This window comes from Symphodus melops (genome assembly GCF_947650265.1).
Source record: "Symphodus melops genome assembly, chromosome: 2".
NCBI lineage: Eukaryota > Metazoa > Chordata > Actinopteri > Labriformes > Labridae > Symphodus > Symphodus melops.
The window spans coordinates 708,614-731,160 of record NC_136692.1 but is presented as its reverse complement, the minus strand read 5'-3'; the positions used below and the strand labels follow the sequence as shown (position 1 = coordinate 731,160).

At 47.3% G+C, this 22,547-nt stretch overlaps 4 protein-coding genes and 1 long non-coding RNA gene across 7 annotated transcripts in view; 1 reads left to right on the top strand and 4 right to left on the bottom strand.

Moving 5' to 3' along the window:
- ppp3r1b (protein phosphatase 3 (formerly 2B), regulatory s1ubunit B, alpha isoform, b) overlaps nucleotides 1-5,589 on the bottom strand; it is a 35,573-nt gene extending 29,984 nt beyond the window's left edge. For both annotated transcript variants that reach the window (XM_079337052.1, XM_079337053.1), the window contains exon 1: nucleotides 5,341-5,589. In XM_079337052.1, coding sequence (XP_079193178.1) covers nucleotides 5,341-5,343 — 3 coding nt within the window. In that variant the 5' untranslated portion in view covers nucleotides 5,344-5,589. The remainder of the gene's footprint in view (nucleotides 1-5,340) is intronic.
- Nucleotides 1-22,547, bottom strand: part of LOC306818603 — an 85,576-nt gene that overhangs the window by 42,962 nt on the left and 20,067 nt on the right. The window contains exon 2 of the long non-coding RNA XR_013778314.1: nucleotides 20,728-20,784. This is a non-coding gene — a long non-coding RNA (uncharacterized lncRNA). The remainder of the gene's footprint in view (nucleotides 1-20,727; nucleotides 20,785-22,547) is intronic.
- On the bottom strand, nucleotides 10,280-11,622 carry cnrip1a (cannabinoid receptor interacting protein 1a). Its single transcript, XM_079336128.1, has 3 exons — nucleotides 11,327-11,622; nucleotides 10,595-10,739; nucleotides 10,280-10,499 (listed from the first exon to the last, which is right to left on the bottom strand). The coding sequence occupies exons 1-3, from the start codon at nucleotides 11,503-11,505 to the stop codon at nucleotides 10,335-10,337; spliced, it is 489 nt and encodes a 162-aa protein (XP_079192254.1). The 5' UTR covers nucleotides 11,506-11,622; the 3' UTR covers nucleotides 10,280-10,334.
- On the bottom strand, nucleotides 12,747-14,217 carry fbxo48 (F-box protein 48). Its single transcript, XM_079336142.1, has 3 exons — nucleotides 14,113-14,217; nucleotides 13,149-13,456; nucleotides 12,747-13,060 (listed from the first exon to the last, which is right to left on the bottom strand). The coding sequence occupies exons 2-3, from the start codon at nucleotides 13,449-13,451 to the stop codon at nucleotides 12,899-12,901; spliced, it is 465 nt and encodes a 154-aa protein (XP_079192268.1). The 5' UTR covers nucleotides 13,452-13,456; nucleotides 14,113-14,217; the 3' UTR covers nucleotides 12,747-12,898.
- On the top strand, nucleotides 14,457-22,503 carry aplf (aprataxin and PNKP like factor). 2 transcript variants are annotated; one of them, XM_079335938.1, is made up of 11 exons: nucleotides 14,457-14,711; nucleotides 14,823-14,939; nucleotides 16,138-16,209; nucleotides 18,343-18,512; nucleotides 18,936-19,116; nucleotides 19,241-19,340; nucleotides 20,018-20,196; nucleotides 20,318-20,589; nucleotides 21,246-21,356; nucleotides 21,794-21,831; nucleotides 21,935-22,503. In XM_079335938.1, exons 2-11 carry the CDS (start codon nucleotides 14,847-14,849, stop codon nucleotides 22,165-22,167), a joined length of 1,449 nt encoding a protein of 482 aa, XP_079192064.1. In that variant the 5' UTR covers nucleotides 14,457-14,711; nucleotides 14,823-14,846; the 3' UTR covers nucleotides 22,168-22,503. The 2 variants fall into 2 exon arrangements, with proteins under 2 accessions (XP_079192064.1, XP_079192063.1); XM_079335937.1 differs by having other exon boundaries at nucleotides 14,461-14,711; nucleotides 18,930-19,116.

The following is a 22,547-nucleotide window of genomic DNA, read 5'->3' as shown; positions in this document are numbered from 1 at the left end:
GTGCGCTCAGTGGATGGCTTACCCACATCCATCATCTACCAGCCAGCATGAAACTCCTGCTGCAAAAACAACAATCTGATCCAGAGTGCTTTCCTTAATTACACAAACGCATTAAAGCCCTTACATGTTGCTATACAGCTTTATGAAGCAGGAGTGACCCTGCACTTTTCACCCGGACAGCAAAGCAAGGTGTCATAATTAGTGTTGGAGCAGCTAAGACGATACGAGGGCTCGATTATTCTGCGTTAACGTTGAGCCTGTCAATCACACCCGAGCTGCATCGCTGCCCGTTAAATACACGAGATGAAAACACATCCAGCAGTCAGTCCTGGCTTTAATCCCACCCACAGCGACACCTTCAGGACTTCACTTCAATCCTCAGGGAAGACCCAGATTGGTCTTGAACCTGTGTCGTAAAGATCCTGATTGGTGGGCCACACGGACGCTATGAGCCGGACAAACAGTGATCCTCATCATGATGAAGAATCCTCCCCGGTCAGTCCTCTGCTCAACACACTGATCAGCTGCTACAGGAAGAGCCCGACCGATTCATCCAGATTAGCGTATCCACACACAGTCGAGATCGTTTCATTTATCTCTGCTATAAACACAGACGTATTAAACTAGCAGTTCTCTTTCACCAGCAGGGGGCGCTACATGGATTTAAGAGCATTATCTGCATCCAGAGTGTCCAGCAGAGACGCTCAGGGTTGGGAATTAGCACCCGTCACCCGTCAGTGAATTAGCTCAACTTAGCCGTCGCGGTGGAGAATAAAAGTAAAGCTATAGAGTGATTTAAAAACACATTTTCTCCTGCCTCTCAGTCAAGCTTCAGCTAAATGAGTCAACCTATGAAAACATGGCTGCAATGGAAACTCTTATCAGCCTTAAAATAATCAACTGAAATCACTCAAAGTTTTCTGTTAATGAGATTAGAAATCTTTGCATGTCTACAGAGGGAACGGAGAGCCACATCAGCCCCGCCCCTGAACATGAATTCTGCCAGCTGTTTGTGCATCGATTGGTTTATAGCCTCAGTAAACCAGGAGACCAGTTCTAGAGATCATGTGATCCAGAAGGATGGCTGTAACGTTTGAGACTGAGCGTGCTCTCGACCATCTCGTCACGTTCGCTCCACCACGTGTTCGTCACGGCCTCGTCTTCTCCGTTACATGAGATCAGCATTTTTAAACGAGCGCAGCATCTTCCAGAAGCAGCTTTTCAGGATGAAACACAGCAGCTCAGAGAGTGTGTGTGTGTGTGTGTGTGTGTGTGTGTGGAGGCCCTGTGAGGAGAGAAAAAGATGTTTTCCAAATTCGGCCGGCTCAGTGTGGGCGTTTTCTCGCTCATGTCCACACAATCCTGGATCCATCACTCCAATTTTAACCCACATTAAGATTTTAACTCTTCAGCGTTCAGCTGCCGATTAAAGCATCCGAACTCATCACACACAGAACGCCACTGTCCTATTTCCCCGCATTCATACACAGCAACTGTCCAAAAATAGCAGTAATTACATCACATTAGCATCCTGGTTCAGCACATCCCAGCTACTGTAGCCGTGATGGAAGCAGCTCTGGAGCAAGGCAGCGATCCTCCCAGCAGAACACTGGGGGGTACACTGGGATATTTAACATCCCAGTGAGCCATCCACGGTTCCATACCTGCATGTGCATTGTGAGATGTTGAGCTGTGAGTCCACACACTGGGATGAGGAAACCCCCCCCCCCCCCCCCCCCCCCCATTGTGCACTAAATCTGGGGGAAGCTGACGGCACTAGCGTGTCAGATTTCACACGCTTCTTTAACACGGCGAGACGAGAGGTGAGGCAGCAGTATGAGGAAGCACGCCGTCTTTTATCACCTTCATCGACAGGTAACCAGAGAAGACTGTGGCTGACTTTACCTCCACGATGGGACAGGCAGCTTCTGAATCACCGTGGCAACCGCAGGCACGCCCCTTTGATCCCTATAATCTAATGTTTATGTTTACATGCATTGTTTGAGTGCACGCCGTCAATAAGTAACACGCCAAGCTAATCCAAAATAAGAGAAAATGACCCGACAGAACCTGGTGACAGCCCGACAACATGAGGAGTAGAAGCAGCTCGCCAAACGTCTTATCTCTTGACATCCTAATAAAGGTTTGGACGCAGAGAGGCGGGGCCTAAGTTTACAGACGAGCAAAGACAGAAGTTTGATGTTTCTGTGTAAAAGTGTCGATGCATGTTCAGGTCCGAGTCTGGACCGCGTCGACACCTCACAACATGTCACGTCTTTTTCTGGAGTGACAAGTTGAGCCATAATTGGATGAAAGGTCAGAGCTTAAGACGAGCCAGGGATTGGTAGCTTTGTTTATTTGTTGCAACACACACACACACACACACACACACACACACACACACACACACACACACACACACACACACACACACACACACACACACACACACACACACACACACACACACACACACACACACACACACACACACACACACACACTAATAATTCTTCTGCCCTGCGCTGATGAACAGGATACAGGACGTGCCGCGTGGTGCCATCTCCTCGACGTGATCGACTGTCCGTCTGTGAGGTGATGTAGCACGTCGTGATTGGCTGACTGTTTGTGAGGTGATGTAGCACGTTGTGATTGGCTGACTGTTTGTGAGGTGATGTAGCACGTTGTGATTGGCTGACTGTTTGTGAGGTGATGTAGCACGTTGTGATTGGCTGACTGTTTGTGAGGTGATGTAGCACGTTGTGATTGGCTGACTGTTTGTGAGGTGATGTAGCACGTTGTGATTGGCTGACTGTTTGTGAGGTGATGTAGCACGTTGTGATTGGCTGACTGTTTGTGAGGTGATGTAGCACGTTGTGATTGGCTGACTGTTTGTTTGAATCGAAGGAGATTTTATGAGCACTAAACACGAGAGCAGTCAAAACTGTTGTGAACTGTCACAACAGGAAGTCAAAGCACGTGGTGTACATTTGAATCAATCAAACTTTATTTGTAAAGCACTTTTCATACAACGATGCATCACAACGTGCTTTACACGGAAACAAATCAAACCATTAATGAACCATGAATCCATCACTGAGGAAACACTGCAGGTTCAACATGTAAGAAAACTAACTGAGATAAAGTTCAGAGTAAAAAGGTCATGTGATGGTAAACGAGTGAAACACGTCACACTGACTGTCTCTGCCAGTAGGTGGCGTCACTGTAAACACGGAGTATCAACGTGTAAATGATGTCAGATAGGGCCGCTGTGTGTTTGAGTTCTGCTCGGAGCATCCTTCATACGCCTCTGCTGTTCTACCATAAAGACCAGCAGGTGAAGTGGATCCTGTGATGGACCGGCTCAGGACTCTAAACACCCAGCCCTACCACACCAGCACATCTGGGACGTACACCCACTTCACTAATAAGATGCTAAACCATAAGCCCAGATGTCTGCAGGGGTATGAGCAGCAGATCCAGGATACCATCAGAACCAGGATCCGGTGTAGAAATGATCCATGTGAGGTAGAAAGGTGATTCTGAACTCCTACACAGCATCGATGCTTTACTGATGTCGTTGTGTGGCCTGTGATAGCTCTTAGCTCCTCCTAGCTCTTATTTTTAGATCAATCGGCCCAATAATGAAGCTTTATTTTGAAAGGATTTAAAAAACGACGACCATCTAAAAGTAGGGCGGCTTTAAAAAAAAAAAACACACATCGAAAGGTACTCTGAAAAAAATCTTTGATTCAATAACACCGACCTCACACGGACATCGAGCATTTCTAACATTAAACAGAGTAGCACTTCCGGTCAGTATTTTCAAAATAAAACGGTCAAAAGCAGGCAAACTCACACAGATTGTGTTCATGGAATAAGATCCAAAAAGCACACTAACCTGACCCAGATAAAAACACCAGCTTGTTCAGGTACACTTCTTAAAAAGACAACAGTAACAGGCTCATCATTAGAAACACAAACACAAACAGTAAAGTGATGAAAATTAAATCAGCCATTCGATCTCAAACCAGCAGAAAGAAACAAAGCTTTGCTGCTTTTCTTCATGTTTTAGATTCAGGTTTGTCTGGTTTCTAGCAGACAGGAATCTGACTTTCTGCACCGAGGCAGCAGCACTCCAGCCAAGCGATCATCTCAAACAAAGTACACAGTGGATATGATGATAAGATGCTAACACTTAGATTGTGTCTGCAAACAAATGTGCGCTACATCGATACCACATGTACTAAATTGATATAATCTCTGGTACTACGAGGATCCATGATGTGAAAAAGTACCAACACTTTAAAGACACTTCACATCTTTAGTTCTTACTTTGACCCTAAAGCTTAAAATACCAGAAACTAACTCATTTAAAACGGTCACAAAACTTGGAATAAAAGCCCGTCCCACTTTTAGGCCCCGCCCCTTTTACCAGCCTGGTGTTGCTGCACTTTGGACAAATAAAAACCAAGGCTTCATTTAAAGGTGCATTTAGTGTTGATTAGCTCACGGATCAGAAATATGTTTGAAAAGGTGTCTCCCTCTCTCTCCCACAGAGCAGCAGGTCGCCTTTCATAGTAAGATCACATCAGTGATCTGTAATCCATTAGATATTCTTCCTAATGTCAATTTAATCACAGGGCATCACGGCTGTAACGAGACAGACTGAAAGCTCCTTGTCCTTGTTTATCAGTCAAAATTAAAATATGTACTTTGATGGGGAAGTTATTTCAGTATTGATGATCTTTGGAATGAGACTTATGGCAAATATTAACTCATTATTTTTGTTTAAGTATCACAATTCATATTACTGACCCATTTTAAGACACATTACATATATAAAATAGCTGATTAATCATTTAAATCGATCATTTGATAAACAAAATGTATAGTTAATGTAGAGTAGTATTTTTAAAGCGTTAACGTGCTTTTATTTTGTAGGATTGTTACGTCACTTACGCTGTTCGTTGTTGCGCACTTGACGCACCAACAGCTAGCACGTTAGCAAAGCCTTAATACTACCCTGTGAAGCTAGCTGTAAGGCTCATTCTGTCACTCCAGACATCTTTATCACTGCATGTGTTCAAGTATAACAGCGTGTGCGTCGTAAATAAACCTTAAATGTCGTAATAATAAACTAACTGACACAAACGTTACGTGTTGTTTTTTTTTCGTATGTCAGCGCTGTGCTAGCAATGGTGGCTAGCAGCGCGAGCAGGTTAGCATCAGGCTAACAGTGCAGTCGAAGGAGAAGCTGGGTTTTTTTTCTCACAAAATGAGGTTTGACAATATCATTAAAAAAAATAAATAAATGAATCAAAGGCAGGTTTTTCTTACCATTTTGCCGCCGTGGGGTGTTCAGCTGCCGGGAGAGAAACGCACGGGTCCGTTAACGGGCCGACACGGTGAGATAACGGCGACGTTTAAACGGGATTTGTGACTTTTAACGGTCAGGAAGGGACCACCGGCTGTCTGACTTCACGGTTTGTGACAGCAGCGGGGGAGAGATTCACTGCAGCGCCAGCAGAGAGAGAGAGAGAGAGAGCCGCAGAGGGGGGAGAGAGAGAGAGAGAGGGAGAGAGAGAGAGGAGGGGTGGAAGGTGCAAACCGAAGATCGTCTATTAACAAGAGGACTCACTCTCACTCCGAACCACACGCGAGGCCTTTAGATTTAAGCACCAGGATGTATCAATATATGTTCACGCTCATGTCCCACTCAAATTGTTTTTATCCTTAACCCATAGCTTTAACCTTACAGATTGAGAACAGGTATTCCTGTGTATTATTATGTTTATTTCTTCATGAATATTGGACACTCGCAGAATGTTCCCAATACAAACTAAAACCCTATTTCCACTAAACGGGCCAGTTCAGTTCGGTTCTGCTCGGTACACACTTAATTCCACTGGACCACACCAAAGAGGACCACTTGGTGGAACATAAATAAATAACTTTCAGACAGTGAAATGAGTGCAATAAGTGGCCCCACTGAAAAATAATAAAAGACAAACAAATAAAAAAAACATTGTAAATAAATAAATTACAACACAGGCAAAGAGTGAGCTACATCAAACACACTTGTAGATAACAGATCAAAGACAATAACTTGAGGTGACGAGGTCCCGAGATGGTTTTTTATTTTTGCATCAGAGTGATACATGACATGAAAAACAAACTATCTTTGCAAGAAGGATAGTGCAGCACAAACAGGTTTTCTCTCCATCTCGGAGGCTCGTCGCAGCTGAGGGGAGGCCTCAAAGATCACCAATCAAAACAAACCTTCATCCCCATGTTAGCAGTGCGGCACGAGCCCCTTTCCTGACCAAAACATGCATATATATATATATATATATATACACACACACATACATATATATATATATATATACATATATATACACATACATATATATATATATACACACACACATATATATATATATATATATATTTTTTTTTTTTTTTTTTTTTTTTTCATTTGAATATATTTTTCTTAATTTCCTTGAAGATTCACTTACACCGCGTTTTTATGTCTTTTAAATTATTGCGTATTATGCCTTTTTCTCTTTTTGTTAATTTATTGTACAGCACTTTGGTCAGCTATGGTTGTTTTAAAGTGCTTCATTAAATAAAGTTGGATTGGATTGGATCGTGGGGGGACATGTGCTAGCAGTTCGGTTCTGGCCCATGTACAGAGACAAATGACCTGAAAGTGGACAGCCCGGGTTCAAGTCCGATCTGTGGCTCCTTTCATTTATCATTTCACTCTCTCTCTCACTTTCCTGTCCACCGCTGGAGTCCCCCTTGTGTTCCTGCAGGGGGCGCTGGAGTCCCCCTTGTGTTCCTGCAGGGGGCGCTGGAGTCCCCCGTGTGTCCCTACAGGGGGCGCTGGAGTCCCCCTTGTGTTCCTGCAGGGGGAGCTGGAGTCCCCGTGTGTTCCTGCAGGGGGAGCTGGAGTCCCCCGTGTGTTCCTGCAGGGGGAGCTGGAGTCCCCCTTGTGTTCCTGCAGGGGGCGCTGGAGTCCCCCGTGTGTCCCTGCAGGGGGCGCTGGAGTCCCATGGATGGCGGTCTCCGTGCTGGAAATGCTGTCTCAGGCTAACTTTGAGTCAAGCTAACGACAGGCTGAGAGCTGAGGCGGGTTTTAAGCCTCCTGACAAACCGCTACACGGCGCCCACCTGTCAATCAGCTCAGCTACACGCCTTATTGTGAATAACTCTGATCCTTCATCCAATCAAAACTGCTGAGTCATCAAAACATTCCCCCCGTACAGTGTGTGTGGATGGAGACATGAGCTAATCACACCTATTTGGTTTTTTGAAGCAGGCTGTAAACATGTTCATGTCTGCTGTAAAAACAGGCTGTTTGAATGGGTGTGTATGTGACTTCCTGTGCTGCTGCAGCCAGCCTCTAGTGGACACTCCAGGTACTGCAGCCAGCCTCTAGTGGACACTCCAGGAACTGCAGCCAGCCTCTAGTGGACACTCCAGGAACTGCAGCCAGCCTCTAGTGGACACTCCAGGAACTGCAGCCAGCCTCTAGTGGACACTCCAGGTACTGCAGCCAGCCTCTAGTGGACACTCCAGGAACTGCAGCCAGCCTCTAGTGGACACTCCAGGAACTGCAGCCAGCCTCTAGTGGACACTCCAGGTACTGCAGCCAGCCTCTAGTGGACACTCCAGGTACTGCAGCCAGCCTCTAGTGGACACTCCGGGTACTGCAGGATGTAACACTGCTTCATTTTTTAACACCAGAGGTAACTGCTTACTTATATCAAGTCTTCTTACTGCGTCACTGAAGTTTGATGATCATGTTGTCCAGGTATCTTGTTTTCGTCTTTTTATGAGTTTTTGGGACTTGAGGGTTCTGTGAAATGTAACTTCTTCTGTAACATTCTGTATTCTTCACAAAGACACTCAACACTCTTTATTTCAATACATAAACAAAACAGCGACGGTTTAACAGATTATACATTTGGCAAAAATGAAAAACTGGCCGTGCACAGAGAGAGAGAGAGCAGCTGCAGCTCCAAAGACGAGTAAAGAAAGAAAAAGGGCTGAAGATGTTTGAGAGCTTAAAGGAGCAGTCCGGTTATATTCCTTATTTAGTTGAATGCAGAATGAAAACACACGAACGTCTGAATCATCCTCCTGCTGCTCCGAACCCTCGCTCAAGCACTCGCTGAGGATTCATCCGCTGCTGAAAATAGTCCAGACAAACACACCGGCTCTTCTTCTCTGTGGATGAACGACGGGCGGCGGCGGCCGTTTGAAACGTTGCTGAAGTGATGGTTGTCTCGGAGCTACAAACAGGAAGTGGAGTTTTCTGAACTGTGTGTTCACTGCCTTAAAGACGACAACAATAAAGAGAGCTGAAGCCGCTCCCTCTCTGTGATCCTGCGTTGAAGGTTTCCTTAAATTAACACGATAAAGAACTACAACAAAGATGTCCACAGTCTCTCTCACAGTCACGTCATCATTATGCACACAGCGGACACATCCAATCAAACACTTCCTGCGTCCACAGGTCTTATATATTGCTCTGGAGGCTCAAAGGAACAGCCGGGACGTTTCAGGGACAACAAGGAGAATAATGAGGAGACTGATTCTTAAATTGACCAATCAGTGAGCAGCCAGTATGTCCTCCTTCTAACTTTAGATTCTGCTCCTGAATGCTCTGGATCTGATTGGACCAGAGAAGGTAGGCGGGGCTTTGAAGGCAGTTATCAGGTGAACAGGTGTTGCAGCGATGGAAGCTGGCTAAACACTGAAGCTACAGTGTCCACCACATGCTGACCTGTGTGAGAGGAGGGGGCGGAGCCAGCTCTCTGTGATGATTAGAGTTTAGACTGCAGTACTCATTTTAAACACTAGGGGCAGCTCTCTGTGATGATTAGAGTTTAGACTGCAGTACTCATTTTAAACACTAGGGGGCAGCTCTCTGTGATGGTTAGAGTTTAGACTGCAGTACTCATTTTAAACACTAGGGGCAGCTCTCTGTGATGATTAGAGTTTAGACTGCAGTACTCATTTTAAACACTAGGGGGGAGCTCTCTGTGATGATTAGAGTTTAGACTGCAGTACTCATTTTAAACACTAGGGGACAGCTCTCTGTGATGATTAGAGTTTAGACTGCAGTACTCATTTTAAACACTAGGGGGCAGAGCTCTGTGATGATTAGAGTTTAGACTGCAGTACTCATTTTAAACACTAGGGGGCAGCTCTCTGTGATGATTAGAGTTTAGACTGCAGTACTCATTTTAAACACTAGGGGCAGCTCTCTGTGATGATTAGAGTTTAGACTGCAGTACTCATTTTAAACACTAGGGACAGCTCTCTGTGATGATTAGAGTTTAGACTGCAGTACTCATTTTAAACACTAGGGGGCAGCTCTCTGTGATGATTAGAGTTTAGACTGCAGTACTCATTTTAAACACTAGGGGGCAGCTCTCTGTGATGGTTAGAGTTTAGACTGCAGTACTCATTTTAAACACTAGGGGGCAGCTCTCTGTGATGATTAGAGTTTAGACTGCAGTACTCATTTTAAACACTAGGGGGCAGCTCTCTGTGATGATTAGAGTTTAGACTGCAGTACTCATTTTAAACACTAGGGGGGAGCTCTCTGTGATGATTAGAGTTTAGACTGCAGTACTCATTTTAAACACTAGGGGGCAGAGCTCTGTGATGATTAGAGTTTAGACTGCAGTACTCATTTTAAACACTAGGGGGCAGCTCTCTGTGATGGTTAGAGTTTAGACTGCAGTACTCATTTTAAACACTAGGGGGGCAGGTTTCCTCTACTTCTGTGCAGATGAAGTCAAACATGTAGATGAGTGAGGCAGCAAACTATCTGATGAAACGTTCCGTTGTTCCTTTCAGTCGCCTGTTTTTAAAGCTGCACTCTGCAACTCTTCATGGAGCGTGTCTCGATGTTTGATCGCCCACACACACAGAGAGAGAGAGAGATGGACTGAGACTCCCTTTGGACATGAATCGTCCCTCTTTGATCAGATCTTTTCCCTCTCCTCTCCCTGTTAGACCGGTCTTCACTCACTGTGCAGGATTTCAAACGCCCCCCCCCCCCCTTTGAAGCTGCCATGAAGCCCCTGCAGAGTGCAGCTCTAAATAGACCCCCTCCCTCAAAGACCAGCACAGCAGACGTCTTCTGTCCTCTCTCTCTTTTTTTTTTATTTATTATAAAACAACACAAACACCGACCCGGGCCTCTTAAGATCAGGCTGTCCCTGTTCTGTGATGCTGATGGTCGAAGGTCGTCCTGGTGCGTCTGGCGTCCTCTCTGTTTGTGGCGGGGACGCTCGGGGGGACAAGCGGACTCAGTTGAACGCCTCCTTGTTGATCCACATGAGGGTCCGGGTCTCGTTGGGCTTGCACTCGTAGTCGATGCTGGTGAACTTGTTGCCGAACTGGCAGTGCTCCCTCTTGTAGTAGTTGTAGTATTTGGCCTGCCAGACCGTCTCGAACGTGCCCGCCTTCTTAAACTGCACAGAGGGAGGAGCGTCGTCATGGAAACGCAGCTACAATCAGCACTCTGCTCGTTGAGCTGAATAAACGGCGTCAGGTCACGCGCTCTTACCTCCATGCTGACCTGCACAGGCTGCCGGTCGCCGCTCTTGGTGTGCGGGACGCCCTCGGTGTCGTACTGGGCGTGGTAGACCACGGACTCGTCGTCTCTGGACTGCTGCTCCAGAGGGAAGACGATGCCTCCGATGTTCATGTTGCTGAGACGAAGACAAAACAGATGGCTTTGGTTTGGAAGGACACTTTAAAAGTGGGAATTTCTGCAGCCGGCAGCTGAGCATCCAAGCAGCCTCTAGTGGACACTCTGGGTACTGCAGCTCCAGGTGAGCCCACCACACACAGACACTATCTCACTGTTATTTCATGTTTCACTGAACCGTGTTTGTTTCATTTTAACCCTTTCATTAACCTATTTTGAAGGTTTATTTTAACTAATATAGCCCCCCCCCCCCCCCCCCGTGGTCTTGGAGGCTGTCAGCTGGACCCCGCCCTGATAAACCTGCCTGCTCTCTGACTGATCCACATGCACATCAGGGACAGAGACGCGCCACACATGATCTAGCGTTCATGATTTATTCAGGGGGGGGAGGAGGGAGGGGGGGGGGGGGGGGGGGGGGATCGGGTGCTGCTGCAGGCCTGCAGGACGGAGGCCGCGGAACAGACTCATGCACGCTAAATAAACGGTGCTCATCGTTCATAATGACGTCACTACCTTCACGGTGCACAGAATGAATAAAGGTGAGATCTGATGTAAATGACACAGAGATCAAAGCGGACGTCTTCTTACGTGGCCTCGACGTTTCCAGGCTTCATCACCACCTCGATCTTGTACTTGGAGCCCGTGAGCAGCTTGATGGTCCTGCTCTGGCCGAAGCGGGTCCCGTCCACCTTGAAGAAGACGGGCCCCTCGTTGGGCTGGATCTTCAGGGAGATGGAGATGTTGATGATCGGGGGGACGTCGTCCATGATCCGGCCCGGGCTCAGCTGTTCGACGGGGGGTCAGTGTGTGGTCCAGAGCTGGGGGGAGGAGGAGGAGGATGGTGCGGTGATGCTGAGGGAGGAGGAGGGGGAGGGGCTAGAGTCGAGCCAGGCAGCAAAGCACGGCACTTCCGGGTCTTTCACAATAAAAGCGAAATTGTAAAAACCTTTCTTCTCAAAAACAAATCCTCATCAGCAGGGTGAGGCCTGATGATCTGACATGACAGTCTAAATCCTCCCTCATAGGGTGATTATTGATCTTTTTTTCTTTAAGACATTTCTAACTTTAGAGGAGACATTTTGTCCCCTCTAAAGTTAGAAATGTCTTAAAGACAGACATGATGTCCCCTTCACCTTTTCAAACAGTGAAACATGAATGAAGCAGCAGAGGAGGTCATGTGACCCTGCAGACACCAGCTCTCTCTGAACGCTCTGTTTTAGTGTGTGTGTCTCTTTAAATGCAATAAACTCAACTCAACTTTATTTATAAAGCACTTTAAACAGCTGTGACAAAGAGCTGAACATACACGAAGAGCACAAACATATAAACATGAGTAAAACACTAACAGGGTTAAAACAGGAACAGAGTCTCATGCTGGGTTCAAAAACAAAGAATAAAAATGGGTTTTAAGATGAGTTTTTAAAATGGACAGTGAGGGGGCGTGGCTTATGTGCAGTGGGAGGTCATTCCTCTTCGCTTAGACCTCGCAGGTCAGCTGACCCGAGGCACCGGGCAGGAGCGGCTCAGAGAGGTAAGGTGGGACGAAGCCCCGCCCCCTGAGTTTAACAGGTAGACATCACTCCTCTGGAGGTGGAGTCCATGGGGTGGGAGGGGCTTATTTTACCAGAATCCAACTTGTGATGTCACAAACTGAGAACATATAAAATGCAGCCTTTCTCTCTGTGTGGTCACAAACAAACGACTGGACGGATTTATTTCACACGCTGAGTCCAAAGATTCTCAGGTGACCCGGAGAAATGTTCAGAACTCTGTAAAAGTTTTCATCACTTTAATTCAATCTTATTCTTATTTATGTTTTAACTTTAATAAATACGAACTTACTGAATATTTGAAATGATCTCAAAGTTAAAAAAAGATCAAATTAAAGTGTTTCCTCTTCGTCCTCCTCGCCATCATGGCGTCGGACTTCATCCCAGCTGTAAATCCTTTTTCATGAAACATTAATAAGTGCTGATTTAAAATGAACACGTGTGTCGTCATGCTGTCGTCATGCTTTCATCCGTGTGCTTTATTGCATCTCCAGCCGAGGCGTCACAGCACGCCATGATCCTTTAAAACAGTTATGTACAATGATCCCGAGCGTTCACACTCAGGTATAAAACATATATTAGAGTCTGAGAAGTCTCCAGGTGCGTCTGGTCATCTGTCCAGCTCGGCCTGCAGGATCTCGCCCCACGTCTCGGCGTCCAGCGGCGTCATGGTCCGGCCCCTCAGCTCGTCCGGCGAGCGCACGTGGCTGTAGCGTCCTGTCAGCCAGTCTCTCTTCACACAGCTGCGCGTGTAGTTCCTCACCAGAGTGACCTGCACGGGGGGGCGGGACGCCGTCACAGACAGATTCAACGCCACCGACCCGTCGCCATGAGTGATGATGAGAGGTCGGGTCACGTACCTTCCAGGAGAGTCCGTCCGTGCGGTCGCCGTCCACCTCCCTCTGACAGACGGCTCGGACCAGGAGACACTGCGTCCTCCACAGCTGCTCGCTCTCTTCGATGATGTCGTGCCACCGCTTGCAGGTCCGCGAGGCGCTGCACAGACTCTCCGCGTCCAGCTCGCCGAAGATCTTCACGCTCATCTCCGTCGGCAGCGTTTCGGCAAAGTCCTGTGGAGGAGGCGTGGCCGTGGCGGCGGCGGCGGCGCGTCTCTTCTCGCAGAGGAAGCACAGCGGCGAGGTCCTCGTCGAGTCACGCGGCATAATAACTGTAAAGACAGACGACAGGGTTCATGAGCTGGACTTGATTAAAGTTATGCTGCCCGGCCTTCATCTCAAACGAGACCAAGACCTCCCCCCGTCTGGTGTGAGACCAAGTCAAGACCAGGACCAGAACTACCTTGTGTGCAGGGGGGCGTGTCAGAACCAGGAGAGAAACATCTAACTATGACGGAAGTGATTTATTGATGACGTGAAACACAGCTGGTGGTCTGAATCCAGAGTCCGTCCAGTCTGAGACCGGAGCAGCACCAGAACCCTCGGACTGGGTCTGACCCTGCGGATCCAGGATCCAGGACTACTTCAGATAATAACGTGAATCTAATATCTGGAGCTGATCATTGTTTTGACAGTGCTGAGACTTATTAACCCCTTCGTGTCAGGCTGGAAGTCTGCAGACACATCAACAAACACAACACGAGCCTTCTGATTGGCTCTGATTGGTGCATTCAAGTGTAACAGTCGCGTTAACACGGTCACGTGACCTCACCGTCAGGCTGCACGGATAACGAAGGAGAACCCTCCTGAGTTTTGTATTTTTCGGCTCAAATAAGAAGTCACGTGACAGAATCTGTCTCCCAGTTCAACCATCAAACACATGTAAATAAAACCAGTTTAATTTGAAGGTTTAAAGTGTGTTTCTCACCGGCAGGGTGCTCGCTCCGTGTCCGGAGGACAGCTGACTCTTTAAAGGTCCAAACGGCTGTTTACACACACGTCACGTCACTGTGTTTTTTTAACCAAGTGCGCATGCGTGAACAGCGTAGGAAACGGAAAAAACAAATGTTTTTCAAAATAAAATGTTTTTTTTCGAAACAACGTTCCAGTTTTATCTTCAGATCACAAATCAAACACATTTAACTCTTTGTTTACGTCGTTACTTTAAAGCTTTACGTAGATGTTGCTGACGTCAGAGTCATTTATTGCATTTTATTATAATAATGCCCTTTTAGTTTTTAAACCGGGTTTAAATAATAATTAATAATTATATTAAATGTATGATGATGTATTAAAGTGTGACTTCTTCTTCCTCTGATAGTGAACCGGGAATCTTCAGAGACACATTAAAAAAAAAACATTCTTGTTATTTTTTAAATCTCGAGCGCCTCCTAAGTACTGCGCATGCGCCTCTTGCATCCCGGAAGTTTTGGAGTGTCTTCGGTGGACATGTGAAGTTGCCCAGACTTGTCCATTAAAACGCACAAACTGAGTGACTCTTTATAATCCTGTTGGTCACCTGAGCAGGTAGGCAGAGACAAAGTCTTTATCAGCTCAATGAAACACAGTTAGAAAGAAGAATAAAAGACTTTACTCAACTTGAAGCTCTTTTGTTTTGTTTGACGTCATGACCTCCAGAGACTCCGGGGTTCAGGTCTACACATGTCCCGCTTCGACCTGGTCCCGGTGGACGGCGGGGGTCCGATCCACGTGCCGCCGGGGGAGACGCAGCTGGGCCGGGGTCCTCTGCTGGGAGTGAGTCCATCCATCACTTCAGCCTGATATTAATATCATCTAATATTATTAATATCATCTAATATTATTAATATCATCTAATATTATTAATATCATCTAATATTATTAATATCATCTAATATTAATATAATCTGATATTATTAATATAATCTGATATTATTAATATAATATAATATTATTAATATAATCTGATATTATTAATGTTGACATCTTTTCATGACTGACTGATGTAACCTGGACCATAAACATGTTTAAAGAGGCTTTATCACATTTTAATCTGCTGATCAATCAGGAAGCAAAACATCAGAATAAATAGATCAACTTAAAACTTAAATAAAAAAATATATATGTAAATATATGTTTAAAATATGTATACATTTATGAATAATGATTTAAATATATACAATAAATAAATAAAATAAAAATATATAAATAATAAACTTAAATAAATAATAAAAAAAAATCATACAATGTCATTTCCTGATTTTTTTTAATTCTTTTTCTCGTAGTGGAAATGTAAATTTCAGACCCTCCATAATGTGTAAGTGTGAGAGCTGTGTTTAAATACTTTGTCAGTAAACAGCGTCATTATCTGAACTTGGAGCTAACTTCTGTTTTATTTTGAAGTCCTTCGATGATCCCTGAGGGAACATGTGTTCATGCTTCACACACACACACACACACACACACACACACACACACACACACACACACACACACACACACACACAAACCTGTGGCTGCTACACACGGAGCACATCAGTTTTGGGTTTCTGTGTCTTGCTCATGGGCCTCTCGGCAGTACTCAGAAGTCTCCTTGCCCCTTTTCAGCTACCAGAATAACTTCCATATTTTTTGGGTCTGCACCGGGACTTGAACCATCAACCCTGCGCTTCCTTACAGTCTACAGTTCCTGTTTGAACGTTCACAGCTTTTAGAGCTCAGAGTCTTAAAGGACGAGTCAGCAGGGGGCGCCAAACAGCTTGATGTGTAACTCACAGCAGAGAGGGAGCTCTGCACGGGGTCCAGGTTTGGACTTCAGTCAGGAGAAGGGGGAGGAGCTTTAAGTGTCCGTCTCGTTTGTCCTCACTCTTCATCCTGATGGATTGACCTTGGATCTGGCGTCCGGTCGGCGTCATCAGACGTCTGTCACACTGCTGAATCTCACTTCCTGTTTCTGTTCTTCCTGTGTGCTCAGGTCAGCGACCGGAGAGTGTCCAGAAACCACGCGCTGCTGGAGAACCTGAGGGGACAGCTGCGCCTCAAACCAGTATGTCCTCACCGTATTTATGTTGTCCCTTCAGTCTCTCTGTAGATAGTGGTCCTCAGTGTCTCTCTGTATTTATTTTGTCCCTTCAGTCTCTCTGTAGATAGTGGTCCTCAGTGTCTCTCTGTATTTATGTTGTCCCTTCAGTCTCTCTGTAGATAGTGGTCCTCAGTGTCTCTGTATTTATTTTGTCCCTTCAGTCTCTCTGTAGATAGTGGTCCTCAGTGTGTCTCTGTATTTATTTTGTCCCTTCAGTCTCTCTGTAGATAGTGGTCCTCAGTCTCTCTGTAGATAGTGGTCCTCAGTGTGTCTCTGTATTTATTTTGTCCCTTCAGTCTCTCTGTAGATAGTGGTCCTCAGTGTGTCTCTGTATTTATGTTGTCCCTTCAGTCTCTCTGTAGATAGTGGTCCTCAGTCTCTCTGTATTTATTTTGTCCCTTCAGTCTCTCTGTAGATAGTGGTCCTCAGTGTGTCTCTGTATTTATTTTGTCCCTTCAGTCTCTCTGTAGATAGTGGTCCTCAGTGTCTCTGTATTTATTTTGTCCCTTCAGTCTCCCTGTAGATAGTGGTCCTCAGTGTGTCTCTGTATTTATTTTGTCCCTTCAGTCTCTCTGTAGATAGTGGTCCTCAGTGTGTCTGTATTTATTTTGTCCCTTCAGTCTCTCTGTAGATAGTGGTCCTCAGTGTGTCTCTGTATTTATTTTGTCCCTTCAGTCTCTCTGTAGATAGTGGTCCTCAGTGTCTCTCTGTATTTATTTTGTCCCTTCAGTCTCTCTGTAGATAGTGGTCCTCAGTGTCTCTGTATTTATTTTGTCCCTTCAGTCTCTCTGTAGATAGTGGTCCTCAGTCTCTCTGTATTTATTTTGTCCCTTCAGTCTCTCTGTAGATAGTGGTCCTCAGTGTGTCTCTGTATTTATTTTGTCCCTTCAGTCTCTCTGTAGATAGTGGTCCTCAGTGTCTCTGTATTTATTTTGTCCCTTCAGTCTCCCTGTAGATAGTGGTCCTCAGTGTGTCTCTGTATTTATTTTGTCCCTTCAGTCTCTCTGTAGATAGTGGTCCTCAGTGTCTCTCTGTATTTATTTTGTCCCTTCAGTCTCTCTGTAGATAGTGGTCCTCAGTGTGTCTCTGTATTTATTTTGTCCCTTCAGTCTCTCTGTAGATAGTGGTCCTCAGTGTCTCTCTGTATTTATTTTGTCCCTTCAGTCTCTCTGTAGATAGTGGTCCTCAGTCTCTCTGTAGATAGTGGTCCTCAGTGTCTCTGTATTTATTTTGTCCCTTCAGTCTCTCTGTAGATAGTGGTCCTCAGTGTGTCTCTGTATTTATTTTGTCCCTTCAGTCTCTCTGTAGATAGGGGTCCGTGTGTCTTTCATCTCCTTCCTGAATAAACTGAATTACTTTGAAAGGACCAATCAGGAGAAGGGTTGGGGAATGACATCAGATAAAAGATGGCGGCGGGCCTTCATCGACCCGTGTGACCCTTAAAGTGATCTGTCCTCGGGGGGGGGGAGCTGAAGACATCGATCACGCTCGGCGTGAAGTCGTGACCACATGGACATGTTTCCAATACTCATCATGTGATCATAAGTCAGTCTGATCTACGTGGCAGCCCGCGGCGGCGGCGGCTCCGAGGTCACAGCGTTGACTACAGAGCCGCAGAGAAACGCAAGCTGAAGTTGTTTCCATGGAGACGGAGGTGGGAGAACCGTCCCCTGTGAGGAGTCAGGCTGACTCCCCGCTGGGGGCGCCGCACGCACGCACGCACGGCGTTCAGTCTGACGCCTCCAGAGCCTCCCGTTTGGACTGCTGGTCCATGGAAGGGGAGGGGGGGCGGAGCTATGTGTTTCCTGAAATGATTCTCCATGGCGTGTTGTGTTTGTTTTACCGCTATCGCGCGAAAGGTGACGATTCTTTTGACCAATCAGAAGACTGCAGTGTGTCTAGCTCCGCCCCTTTAGGACCGGTTATTGTCCCGTTCTGAAAACAGAACCGGGCTGAACTGGATCGCTTGGTGGCGTCCTGCCTCCTGGTTGTGGCGTGCGCCCGATGTACGGAGGCCGCGGGTTCAAATCCGACCTCATGTCGTCCCTCGCTCCTCCCGGAGCTTCCTGTTTTCAGCATCATCGTTTTCTTTTTCAGACTCACGTGAACCCGTGCTTCGTGCAGTCGTCGCCGGCCGACGACCCTCGACCTCTGCAGAAGGACTCGTGGTACGCTCTCCGTCATGGCGAGCTCTTCTCTCTGCTGCCCGGGCAGTTCACCTACGAGGTGGTGGCCGTGGGCGGCGAGGACGAAGAGCGCACTCCCAGGTAAGAGCGCTCCTCCTCCGTCTTTAAAAAACACTCTGAGAATAATCAGACACAAGAGGCTGCACGCCGTCGTCTTTGATCTTCAGAGCAGCAGGCGGTGCGGGGGCTCAGCGGGCTCTGAGTTCATCTTTGATCTGAGAGTGACGAGCAGAGAGGACGACGTCTTCACCTGAACATGTGAACAAAGACGTTCATGTTGACCTTATAAAGCAGTAAAACTGCTGATTTTGTCTCCGTCTGTCAGATGAATTAAGGATTATTTTAGAGCTCTTATTAGAGTCTTATTTTGAAGGAGAGCAGGAAGCAGGAAGCTGCATGGCTCCTCTGATATCCTCTGATATATGTTTGACTCTGTTGTCATGGTAACAAACTGTTTCCCCCAACTTTACTCTCAAAGTCAAATATCTCTCCCGTCAGAAACAGCCAGATGTTTGAAGAAGAAGAGGAACGTCCAGTTTCTCCTCAGCCAGACGTGGAGGCTCCTCCTCCTCCTCCTCCTCCTATTGGTCAGGACAGAGATCTGACTCCGCCTCAGGAGGAGACCGAGGCAGCCGCTCCGTCCAACCAGCAGGAAGCTGAAGATCCGACCACGAGTGTGACCAAGGTTTGCAAACTTTAAACCCGTACGATTAAACGTTAGACCGAGAACACGTGAAGACATAAGAAACCCAACGAAGTCCAAGTTCTTGACCAGGATCTGAATCCTGGACGGATCTGTTTGTTTGCAGTCGCCTCCCCACACAGACAGGAAGTCTGACCCCAAACACAGGAGGAGAGTTCTCCCTGCGTGGATGATGGCGGCTGCAGCTTCTTCTTCCAGCCCGAAAGGTACCACGTGCTCCTCCTTCTGACTTTAGATTCTGGTCCTGAAGGGTCTGGACTTGTTTGGACCAGAGAAGGTAGTAACCCGTGCAGAGCTGGCTAAACACTGAAGCTACAGTGTCCACCACATGCAGAGCTGGCTAAACACTGAAGCTACAGTGTCCACCACATGTAGAGCTGGCTAAACACTGAAGCTACAGTGTCTCTACATGCAGAGCTGGCTAAACACTGAAGCTACAGCGTCCACCACATGCAGAGCTGGCTAAACACTGAAGCTACAGTGTCCACCACATGCAGAGCTGGCTAAACACTGAAGCTACAGTGTCCACCACATGCAGAGCTGGCTAAACACTGAAGCTACAGTGTCCACCACATGCAGAGCTGGCTAAACACTGAAGCTACAGTGTCCACCACATGCAGAGCTGGCTAAACACTGAAGCTACAGTGTCCACCACATGCAGAGCTGGCTAAACACTGAAGCTACAGTGTCTCTACATGCAGAGCTGGCTAAACACTGAAGCTACAGCGTGCACCACATGCTGACCTGTGTGAGAGGAGGGGCGGAGCCAGCTCTCTGTGATGATTAGAGTTTAGACTGCAGTACTCGTTTTAAACACTAGGGGGGGGCGGAGTACTTTATTTTTTCCTGATCATTATCTTCTTTGTTTTTTTAGTTCAGTCAGCTGTGAAGAAAAGTAAAACGTCTGCAGCCGCTTCATCGGGCGCCAAACGAGCAGCCGCCAAAAAGGCCTCACCTGCTGAATCCTCGACAGCGGAGGAGGCGGAGCTCGGCGGGGAGGAGCAGCCAAAGAGGAAGAGGAAGAGGAAGAGTAGTGATGAAGAGAGCGCTCAGTCCAAAACAGTTGAGTGGAGTTATTGGCTTGTTGTCAGATCATTTATTTACACTTCATGTTTCTGTTAGAGGAGTCTGAACTCTGCAGGGATCCTTTAAATTAATATAGTTTCCTGTCCTTGTCCCGCAGGACGCTCCTTCAAAGCGGCCCGTCGTTCAGACCACATCCAGACCTGAGGTCAGCGACGAGTCCGACGGCTTCACCGTGGACGAGGACGACAGAGGAGGAGAGACGTCTGCAGCCGATACGAAGGTCACGACCCCGAGCAGTCAGCCTGAGAAGGAGGACAGGAAGTTGAAGAACGGAGGACAGACGGGAGAGTCTGTGGGGTCGAACGGCGGCTCTGCTCCGTCCAGACGTGGCGTCAGGACTCCGTGTCCGTACGGGAGGGACTGCTACAGGTACAGAGTCTCTGCACGCACGCTTAGTTTCATATCCTGCCAGACTGCTCTCTCTTTGATGTGACTCACTGAGCAACAAAGACGAGCTGAAGAGCACTCGAGCCGTCTGATCCGTCAGATCTGGTCCTATTTCAGCACCTGCTCAGAACAGGCTGTTTCTGTGTCTGTAGCTTTAAATATGTAAATGAGCTGTGTCTGACCACGCCCCCTCTCTGGAAGGGCTCGGGTGTACTCGCTGCTTTCTGGCTCCATGTCCTATTGTTTACGGTGAGAAGGCAGACTCAGAGGGCAGAACAAACACCTAGCTGTGGGAGTGTCACCCACCTGGGGGAGGGGCCACTGCCCTTTGTGATGTCATGAAGGGGAGGGGCTACTGCCCTTTGTGATGTCATGAAGGGGAGGGGCTACTGCCCTTTGTGATGTCATGAAGGGAACACCTCCAAACGGCCTGTTTGAGCAGGCAGAAGATGTTCACACTCGCTGGTTTTGAAGAGTTTCACTCGACGCTCCTTCATCACGTCAGGTGACCTGAGTCTTGTTGATGGTGCATAAAGAGGACGTACTGGTCCACACTGGTTCCAGGTCTCTGACGTGTTTGTCCTCCAGCTGACTGACCCTCCCTCATCACCTCCTCGTTGTTGTTTTTTTCTATTTAGGAAGAACCCGCTTCATTTCCAGGAGAGCAGTCACCCCGGGGACTCGGACTACGAGGAGGAGGAGGAGGAGGAGGATCTACCTGAGTGTCCCTACGGCACCGACTGCTACAGGTCAGACACCACAGAGACATTATTACCAGCTGATGAAAACAGAGAGCATGATGGGATACCTGAAGACTCTGATGGTGATGATGATGATGATGATGATGATGATGATGGGATGTTGCAGTTCAGGCTGTTTGAAATACCCCGATGACATCCTCATAAAGTTTAATCTGGATCTGAGTGATCCGGTCTGACCTGATTCTGGATCCGGTCTCTGCTGGGATCACTGTGACTTCCTTCTAACTTCCAAGATTTGATCCACTCTGATTGTTTTCATTCAATCTTTTTTTTAAAAAAAGCTTCAGGATAAACCTTGATATCTTAAAGCAGCAGTCTGTAACTCCGCCCCCCCCTGGTGGTTAAACCAGGTACTGCAGAGCGCTGGGGCCTGCTGCTCGTGTTGATTTGAACCCTGTGACTGAAACGTTGTCTCCCTCTCACAGGAAGAATCCTCTGCACAGGAAGGAGTTCAGACACACTCAGACTCCAGGTAGGCTGCACACCTGATGCCTGACCGTCCAATCAGAGGGAGACTCGTCCTTTAGTGAGACACCAACACGCCGTTTCCTTGTTTCCTTCTCTTACAGCCTCCATGACACGAACCCGCCCTAAAAAGCCCCCCGCTGACGCCGAGGGAGACGACTCCGAGTACGACGACAGCTTCATTAACGACGACAGCGAGGAGGAGGAGGGGGAGGGGGGGGGCGATGACTCGGACTACGTCCCTCCTGTCTCTGATGACAGCGAGAAGGAGGACATCCGAGGGCTGCAGAGCGAGGCGCAGGCCTTCCTCCAGAAGAAGAAGAAGAAGAAGTAGACGTGTTTGGAGGTTTTAGAGCCGCGGCGGGCGACCTTTGATGTGACGGCGTGGAACGCTCCCGGGTGGAACGCCCCCGGGTGGAACGCCCCCCGGTGGAACGCCCCCGGGTGGAACGCCCCCGGGTGGAACGCCCCCGGGTGGCGTTTGAGACGTTTGATGCTCCCACTTTACAATCAGATGATGTTTTTAATTTGACAGGAAGTTTCAGTCCCTGCAGGAAGAAACACGTGTAACAGGAAGCGTTCAGAAGACGTCTGACCGGGTTAATGACCTTAAGCACGCCGCAGTCCATCGGCGCCATTCAAGGCGTGTTTTTGCCAGTGTGGTTTTTTTTACTGATTTTCTCTCGTCAGGCTGCAAATAAAAACTTTTTAAAC